We start from the raw sequence: 10000 nt of genomic DNA on the forward strand, positions 1-10000 counted from the left end.
TGTCGTCCCGGCCTGGTGTTTACACCAGTGTTTGCAGGGGGGGGCGGTGTGGGAATGTTTGTGTAGTCGGGTGTGTGTACCCTGCAGTGTGTGTCCCCTGCAGCTGTGCACATCTGTCCGTCAGTGAGGACGTCCAGAGACTCGAGCAGGTGTTGAGCTTCAGGACTGTTTATGAAGAAGATGATGACGACATGTTGTCACTAATGCAGTGCAGATGATAGGGCAGATGATAGTGCAGAAGATAGTGCAGATGATAGATGATAGTGCAGATGATAGTGCAGATGATAGTGCAGATGATAGTGCAGATGATAGTGCAGATGATAGATGATAGTGCAGATGATAGATGATAGTGCAGATGATAGTGCAGATGATAGTGCAGAAGATAGTGCAGATGATAGTGCAGATGATAGTGCAGATGATAGTGCATACGATAGTGCAGATGATAGTGCAGATGATAGATGATAGTGCAGATGATAGTGTGGATGATAGTGCAGATGATAGTGCAGATGATAGATGATAGTGCATACGATAGTGCAGATGATAGTGCAGATGATAGATGATAGTGCATACGATAGTGCAGATGATAGATGATAGTGCATACGATAGTGCAGATGATAGTGCAGATGATAGATGATAGTGCAGATGATAGTGTGGATGATAGTGCAGATGATAGTGCAGATGATAGTGCAGATGATAGTGCAGATGATAGTGTAGATGATAGTGAAGATGATAGTGAAGATGATAGTGCAGATGATAGTGCAGATGATAGTGCAGATGATAGTGCAGATGATAGTGTAGATGATAGTGCAGATGATAGTGCAGATGATAGTGCAGATGATAGTGCAGATGATAGATGATAGTGCAGATGATAGTGTGGATGATAGTGCAGATGATAGTGCAGATGATAGTGCAGATGATAGTGCAGATGATAGTGCAGATGATAGTGTAGATGATAGTGAAGATGATAGTGAAGATGATAGTGCAGATGATAGTGCAGATGATAGTGCAGATGATAGTGCAGATGATAGTGTAGATGATAGTGCAGATGATAGTGCAGATGATAGTGCAGATGATAGTGCAGATGATAGATGATAGTGCAGATGATAGTGTGGATGATAGTGCAGATGATAGTGCAGATGATAGTGCAGATGATAGTGTGGATGATAGTGCAGATGATAGTGCAGATGATAGTGTAGATGATAGTGAAGATGATAGTGAAGATGATAGTGTAGATGATAGTGAAGATGATAGTGAAGATGATAGTGCAGATGATAGTGCAGATGATAGTGCAGATGATAGTGCAGATGATAGTGTAGATGATAGTGCAGATGATAGTGCAGATGATAGTGCAGATGATAGTGCAGATGATAGTGCAGATGATAGTGTAGATGATAGTGAAGATGATAGTGCAGATGATAGTGTAGATGATAGTGCAGATGATAGTGCAGATGATAGATGATAGTGCAGATGATAGTGCAGATGATAGTGCAGATGATAGTTCAGGCTACAGGCTCAGCAGACAGACGGCGTCTTGTCCTGCATTCTTTGAGCACGAGCGTCTGAGTCAGTGGGAGACGAGAGTTCAGTTACAAGATGGCATCAGCTGAGAAGATACATGGGTCATACTGACCCGGTGAAGTTGCTGAGAACATGAATGATGATCACGACTGTTGCTGTATCAAGATCCTGTTGCTGTTGATGCTAGTTATGCTTAGTTATGATAGTTATGACCACGTTGTTGCCAGTTTGTGATGATGATCAAAGTTAATTTGATGAAAAAATATTCTTATGGTGATGAAGATGAAGATGATGAAGATGAAGATGAAGATGAAGATGAAGATGAAGATGATGATGAAGATGATGATGATGATGATGATGATGATGATGAAGATGAAGATGAAGATGAAGATGATGATGATGATGATGATGATGATGATGATGATGATGATGATGATGATGAAGATGAAGATGAAGATAAAGGTGGTGATGATGATGAAGATGAAGATAAAGGTGGTGATGATGATGATGATGATGCAGATGATAAAATGATGATGATGATGATGAAGATGGTGATGATGATGAAGGTGATAAAGGTGATGATGAAGGGGATGATGGTGATGATGATGAAGATGATAAAAATGATGATGATGATGATGATGAAGATGATGATGATGATGATGATGAAGATGATGGTGGTGAAGATGAGGATGATGATGATGGTGATGGTGAAGATGATGAAAATGAAGATGATGTGATGGTGAAGATGATGATGATGATGAAGATGATGAAGATGATGGTGATGGTGGTGAAGATGATGATGATGATGATGATGAAGATGATGATGATGAAGATGATAATAATGAAGATGATGATAATAATGAAGATGATGATAATGAAGATGATGATGATGATAATAATGAAGATGTGATGATGATGAAGATGATGGTGATGATGATGATAAAGATGATAATAATGAAGATGATGATAATAATGAAGATGATGATGATGAAGATGATGATGATGATAATAATGAAGATGTGATGATGATGAAGATGATGATGATGATGATGATGAAGATGATGGTGATGGTGGTGAAGATGATGATGATGATGAAGATGATGATGATGATAATAATGAAGATGATGATGATGAAGATGATGATGATGATGATAATAATGAAGATGATGATGATGATGATGGTCATGTTAGGATGATAAAGGTGAAGAAAATGATGAAGATGATGATGATAATAATGAAGATGATGATGATGATGATGAAGATGAAGATGATGACGATGATGATAATAATGAAGATGATGATGATGATGATGGTCATGGTTAGGATGATAAAGGTGATGATAATGATGATGATGATGATAATAATGAAGATGATGATGATGATGATGATGATGATGATGATGATGATGATGATGATGATGATGATGATGGTCATGGTTAGGATGATGAAAATGAAGACGATGGTTGTTGAAGCTGTAATGTCACACACAGGTTGTTCTATCGTCTCACACATGAATGTTCTCCACACACAAGTATCTAATCTTCAGCTGGACCAGGATCAGGTTCTTTCACGACGACATGTAAACACAGGATTAACGTGTCACGTCCTCAGCTGTGATGTCATCGCCTGTGAACATGATCCGTGTGTCTCCCTGCAGTACTGCAAGCACGGCATGTGTGTGAACAAGGTGTCGCAGCAGCAGCCGGTCCACGGGGAGTGGGGTCAGTGGGGACCCTACAGCGTCTGCTCCAGGACCTGCGGTGGAGGAACCCGCTCCACCTCCAGGGACTGCAACAAGCCCGAGTGAGTCCAACACCGGCTGAGCACCGGCCACTAGAGGGCGCCAGGATCAGCACCTGCAGCTCAACATGTTCACCTGTTAGAACATTATACTGTGGGTGTGGCTGCTTCTATAGCGCCCCCTGGATTTCAACATGTAGTTATAGCATCACAGAAGCTCTTTGTCACAATAGTTGTAAATATTATTTTGTTAATTTATTATAAATAGTTCAATAGTTTTACCTGAAAGTGACCAGAACAAAAACGAATTATTATGACATCATTATGATTGTTTTTTAAATAAACATTATTTTTCATGTAAACCATTCACTCCCATGCTGTGTCTCAAATCACATACTAGTGTACTCAAAGTTAGTATTTTTAGTGCGTCTCAATTCTTAGTATATAAATGTAGTGCTCCATACACACTAGATTGTCACTAAAACACACACAAAACTGAGTATGAATCGATGGACACTTTCTACACTAAACGACTCCATCTTAGTGACGTTGTAATATATATATATATATGCATATACTTACAGGTGCATTTACAGCCAACAGTAGCAGGATAAACACGTCTTCGCTGCTGATACCAGCTTAAATATCTCGCAAATATTTAGTTTCTCATATTTTTTCTTTATTTCTTCTTCCAAACTTGCAAAACGTGCTGCCAGCAGGTGGCGATAGTGTTCCTACAGCTGGTTGAAACCATCGTTAAATAATAGTAGAAGAAGAAGCTGCCGCGTCATTTCCTGTTAGTGTGTAGCAGCAGAGTTTGATTTGAGACATACTATCTGTGGAGAATTAGTTACTAGTTAGTACGTACACTATCCTGATGATACTAACTTCTAGTATACTAAGAGAAGTATGTGATTTGAGACATACTATCTGTGGAGGATTAGTTACTAGTTAGTACGTACACTATCCTGATGATACTAACTTCTAGTATACTAAGAGAAGTATGTTTGAGACATACTATCTGTGGAGGATTAGTTACTAGTTAGTACGTACACTATCCTGATGATACTAACTTCTAGTATACTAAGAGAAGTATGTTTGAGACATACTATCTGTGGAGGATTAGTTACTAGTTAGTACGTACACTATCCTGATGATACTAACTTCTAGTATACTGAGAGAAGTATGTTTGAGACATACTATCTGTGGAGGATTAGTTACTAGTTAGTATGTACACTATCCTGATGATACTAACTTCTAGTATACTAAGAGAAGTATGTTTGAGACGTACTATCTGTGGAGGATTAGTTACTAGTTAGTACGTATACTATCCTGATAATACTAACTTCTAGTATACTAAGAGAAGTATGTGATTTGAGACATACTATCTGTGAAGGATTAGTTACTAGTTAGTACGTACACTATCCTGATGATACTAACTTCTAGTATACTAAGAGAAGTGTGTGATTTGAGACACAGCACCAGAGAAAGGTCACATGAGGAGATTCTGGCCAATCGCATGCAAGATCCTCCATTGTTGATTATTTTCCCTCTATTTCTCTTGCCTTTGTCTTTCTTTTCTACCTTTTCACCTTAATTATTTCTTTCTTTTTACTTTCTTTTTTCATCTACTAGTCTTCATTTATATCTTCTTCTCATTCCATTCACTGAACTTCTTTACTCCGTTTCTCTTCTCGACCTCTTGTTCATCCTCCTCTTCTTACTCGTCTCCTCATCTTTTTCTCCTCCTTCTCTCACTCGGTTCTTCAGTGTTTCCTCTCGTCCTTCCACTCACCTGCTTCTCTCTCTCCTCAGGCCCAGGAACGGCGGGAAGTTCTGCGTGGGTCGGCGGATGAAGTTCCGGTCCTGCAACACGGATCCGTGTCCTCGGGGGCGTAAGGACTTCCGGGAGGACCAGTGCTCGCACTTCGACGGCAAACACTTCAACATCAACGGCCTCCCGCCCGCCGTGCGCTGGCTGCCCAAGTACAGCGGCAGTGAGTGACGCTCGCAGCGACGCCGGTTCTGGTTCTGTTGTGTGACCCGTGTGTGCCTCAGTTCTGATGAAGGACCGCTGCAAGCTGTTCTGCAGGGCGGCCGGGACCACGGCCTACTACCAGCTGAAGGACCGGGTCATCGACGGAACCCCCTGTGATCCGGACACGTTCGACATCTGTGTTCAGGGACTCTGCAGGGTGAGGGAGTCCACCAGAACCAGAACCACCTGAACACCAGTGTGACTGGGTCAGATGAGGGACTGAACCAGAGTCCACTTAATGCTGAACAGCGCCCTCTTGTTGTGAGGAACCCTAAATCAGGAGAGGAATCTAATGTAGTCGAGGTGACATGTGTGTCATAGTCTCCTCACAGTAAGAGGGTTGCTGGTTCACTTCCAGGTCAGGCCAACCTTTGACCTTTCTGTGTGTAGTCAGTATGTTCTCCCCGTGTTGTGTGAGTTTAATCCGGACACTCCGGTTTCCTCCCACAGTCCAAAAACATACAGAGGTTGATTGAGAACTTTGGGGAAATTGTCTGTAGGTATGAGTGTGTGTGTGAATGGTTGTCTGTCTTTGTGTGTCCTGAGACAGACTGGCGTCCTGTCCAGGGTGTCCCCTGCCTCTCGCCCTATGATACTGGGATAGACTCCAGTCTCCCTGCGACCCCCACAAGGGATAAAGCGATGGAAAATGAATGAATGATCATCTTTTTGTAATCTTAATAAATTATGTTTTAAATACAGAATTTCCTAAAATAACATGTTTATCTGATTGTTATATTAATAGTATAAATAATTGAGGTTACATATAGATTAGAGAAAAGATATTTACAATTACATTAATATTCTAGAAAGAGTCACATGTGTATTAGCAGAATTATTATTATTATTACATTCTTATTATCGTCTTGTTCTGCGTGACTACAACACTCTCTGTTCTAAGAGTGTTTTCATACGTTTATAAACGTATAAAAACACTCTCTGTTCTAAGAGTGTTTTTATACGTTTATAAACGTATGAAAACACTCTCTGTTCTAAGAGTGTTTTCATACGTTTATAAACGTATAAAAACACTCTCTGTTCTAAGAGTGTTTTTATACGTTTATGAACGTATGAAAACACTCTCTGTTCTAAGAGTGTTTTTATACGTTTATAAACGTATAAAACACTCTCTGTTCTAAGAGTGTTTTCATACGTTTGTAAACGTCAAACTGACACATGTCCGTCTGCAGCAAGCGGGCTGCGATCACGTGTTGAACTCCAAAGCCAGGAACGACAGGTGTGGCGTGTGCGGCGGAGACAACTCGTCGTGTAAGACCCAGGAAGGAAATTTCAACGACGCCCAGTACGGTCAGTATCGAAGCTCCGATCCATTTTAACGTTGACCTTTTATTTTGTGAACCATTGGCTCTGATTGGTTGATGGGGTGCGACTTGATTATATACTGGCGTCACCTGAACACCTGTAAGTAGAATCTCATCGAAGCTGTGTCACTGCAAACATGTTGCTTTTGTAGCAGTAGTATCGTGTATTTATATCGAAATCAGTCACCTTTAAAGTAGGGCTGCACAAGATGCGATAATCTATAATTTTTTATTGTATAAATCAAGTATTTCTTAAATACACACTTCGACCAATCAGTGTCACGTTCTGTAAAGTTGTCAATTTGTACTTCTATGTCTCGTTGTTGTTTACGTCACTGTCTGTCTGTGAACTGTGCAGCTTGTTAGCCTCGGTTGCTATGGCGACGTGTCTTGGCTCAGTATATCCACGGAAGTAATACTAACTTATGATCTAGTCAAACACTAGTGATCCAGTGAAGTAATACTAACTTATGATCTAGTCAAACACTAGTGATCCAGTGAAGTAATACTAACTTATGATCTAGTCAAACACTAGTGATCCAGTGAAGTAATACTAACTTATGATCTAGTCAAACACTAGTGATCCAGTGAAGTAATACTAACTTATGATCTAGTCAAACACTAGTGATCCAGTGAAGTAATACTAACTTCTGATCTACTCAAACACTAGTGATCCAGTGAAGTAATACTAACTTATGATCTAGTCAAACACTAGTGATCCAGTCACTCGTCTCTTTCTACCTCCTTTGTTAAAGCAACATATTGTAAGAACTTTTCATCTCGTCTCAGTTGTTTTCTTATAAGATCGTGAACTTCCAAACAAACCTGTCCGTCTTCACCGTATGCTAACGAGCTAAGTTGTTAGCGTCATTTATAAAGTGTTATGTGTCCGTCTTCACCGTATGCTAACGAGCTAAGTTGTTAGCGTCATTTATAAAGTGTTATGTGTGCGTGTACAAGGATTTATTATTGATTTGGTGATATCACGACGCGCCGGCGGCTCCTCTCTGATGTCGCTCAGTTTTGCGGGAAACCGATGCAAGTCCCGCGAGACTGAGCGTTAGAAGAGATACTTTTCTACCATCATGTCGACACCGAAATAAAAGGAAATAAAAGAAAAGGAAAATATCATCTTTTTCTTTCTATAAACCCCCGGACCTCCACTACAGTACTCGCTCCTGTGCGCGGCTTCATTTTTTGGTTAAAGAAAAAAATATCGCAATATATCGATATCACAATTCAAGACACCAATGTCGAATATCGGACTTATTTCCAATATCTTTCAGCCCTATTTAAAGCATATGTAGTATAAACACTACTTTACTTGTGAGCTATAATCTTAGCACGTCTCTGTCGCCTGTTAGCTTGATAGCTAGCTCCAGATAGCACACGGGTCAGGTTCCGTCGTGAGCTCTGGACTCTGAACAAAGACTTCTTAAGTGGGTTCCTAAAGCCTACGATAAATTCATGCCGATCCACGGAGTCAGTTCCAGGTTCTCACCGCGGCAGCTTCCTCTTGTCTTGCTGTAAGTTTATCACGGAAAAACAAACCATCTGGAGTAATTACAGGCCAGAGGCAGCTGTAATTACACATGTTTTCATGACGGGGCCCCCGGGACCAACAAGAGTCCTTCTCCGGGTTATTCTAGTCGACTCCACCGCCTCCGTCTGTTTTTCCAAGTGTGACGTTGGAATCCGAGCCACGACGGTTCCGGGGTTCGCCGTTTGCCCCGCGAAGCCGTCGCCGCGACTCACTCTGTGTTTGTGCTGCAGGGTACAACACGGTGGTCCGGATCCCGGCCGGAGCCACCAACATCGACATCAAGCAGATCAGCTACTCTGGGAAACCAGAGGACGACAGCTACCTCGGTGAGTGGAGCCACCTCGAGAGGGTCAGAGGTCACGAACGTTGTTGGACAAAAAATTAATAAATGAAAGCACAAAAACCCCCAAAAAACTCTTCATGTCTCTCGAGTCTCCTCGTCCCTCCTGGTCTCCTGGTCTCCTGGTCTCCTGGTCTCCTGGTCTCCTGGTCTCCTGGTCTCCTCATCATGATCTCTGTCCTCCAGCGTTATCCGACGGTCAGTCCAACTTCCTCCTCAACGGGAACTTCGTGGTCTCCATGTTCAAAAGGGAAATCAACTACAAGGGAACCGTCATCGACTACACCGGCTCCGACACCAAAGTGGAGCGGATCAACTGCACGGAGCGTCTGGAGGAGGACCTGGTCCTGCAGGTGAGGGTCTGGTCGTGTGCAGGGGTGTACGAGCGAAACCTCACACTTGAATATCTCAGTATTTCTTTTACGATACATATATATTCAAAAGCAGTCATGTAAAGGAACAATGAAATCATACTCTGAGTATGAGAGGATACAGTCCAGTTGATGCTTGGACTTATTTTGGTTTCAAAACAAATCAGTTACGACTACGTCAAGAGTCATGTGGTCTGTAAATACTGGACAATACTACACATATATACTTGTTACTACACTATCACAACACCAGAGTCAAGTACTGGACAATACTACACATATATACTTGTTACTACACTATCACAACACCAGAGTCAAGTACTGGACAATACTACACACATTTATACTTGTTACTACACTATCACAACACCAGAGTCAAGTACTGGACAATACTACACATATATACTTGTTACTACACTATCACAACACCAGAGTCAAGTACTGGACAATACTACACACATATATACTTGTTACTACACTATCACAACACCAGAGTCAAGTACTGGACAATACTACACACACATATACTTGTTACTACACTATCACAACACCAGAGTCAAGTACTGGACAATACTACACATATATACTTGTTACTACACTATCACAACACCAGAGTCAAGTACTGGACAATACTACACATATATACTTGTTACTACACTATCACAACACCAGAGTCAAGTACTGGACAATACTACACATATATACTTGTTACTACACTATCACAACACCAGAGTCAAGTACTGGACAATACTACACATATATACTTGTTACTACACTATCACAACACCAGAGTCAAGTACTGGACAATACTACACATATATACTTGTTACTAAACTATCACAACACCAGAGTCTAGTACTGGACAATACTACACATATATACTTGTTACTAAACTATCACAACACCAGAGTCTAGTACTGGACAATACTACACATATATACTTGTTACTAAACTATCACAACACCAGAGTCTAGTACTTGTACCAACAGTATCGTAGTATATTGTATTGGATACATATGGTATCGTAAATATAATAAACACCACTAGTGATGAAGCTTCATGAAGCTTTAATGAAACTTCATTTATAAAGTGATGGCGCCCCCTACTGACCTCTAAACAACATGACAC

The 10000-nt window shown here is 41.0% G+C and overlaps 1 protein-coding gene across 1 annotated transcript in view; it reads left to right on the forward strand.

The window, feature by feature from the left end:
- The window catches only part of LOC148074437 (A disintegrin and metalloproteinase with thrombospondin motifs 20), a 79448-nt gene that overhangs the window by 37895 nt on the left and 31553 nt on the right, over positions 1–10000 (forward strand). The window contains exons 12-17 of the mRNA XM_087796874.1: positions 3176–3321; positions 5074–5255; positions 5317–5453; positions 6487–6604; positions 8392–8487; positions 8688–8854. Of these exons, the coding sequence (XP_087653000.1) occupies positions 3176–3321; positions 5074–5255; positions 5317–5453; positions 6487–6604; positions 8392–8487; positions 8688–8854 (846 nt within the window). The remainder of the gene's footprint in view (positions 1–3175; positions 3322–5073; positions 5256–5316; positions 5454–6486; positions 6605–8391; positions 8488–8687; positions 8855–10000) is intronic.

Source organism: Callionymus lyra, chromosome 8, assembly GCF_982586985.1.
Source record: "Callionymus lyra chromosome 8, fCalLyr1.hap1.1, whole genome shotgun sequence".
Taxonomy (NCBI): domain Eukaryota; kingdom Metazoa; phylum Chordata; class Actinopteri; order Syngnathiformes; family Callionymidae; genus Callionymus; species Callionymus lyra.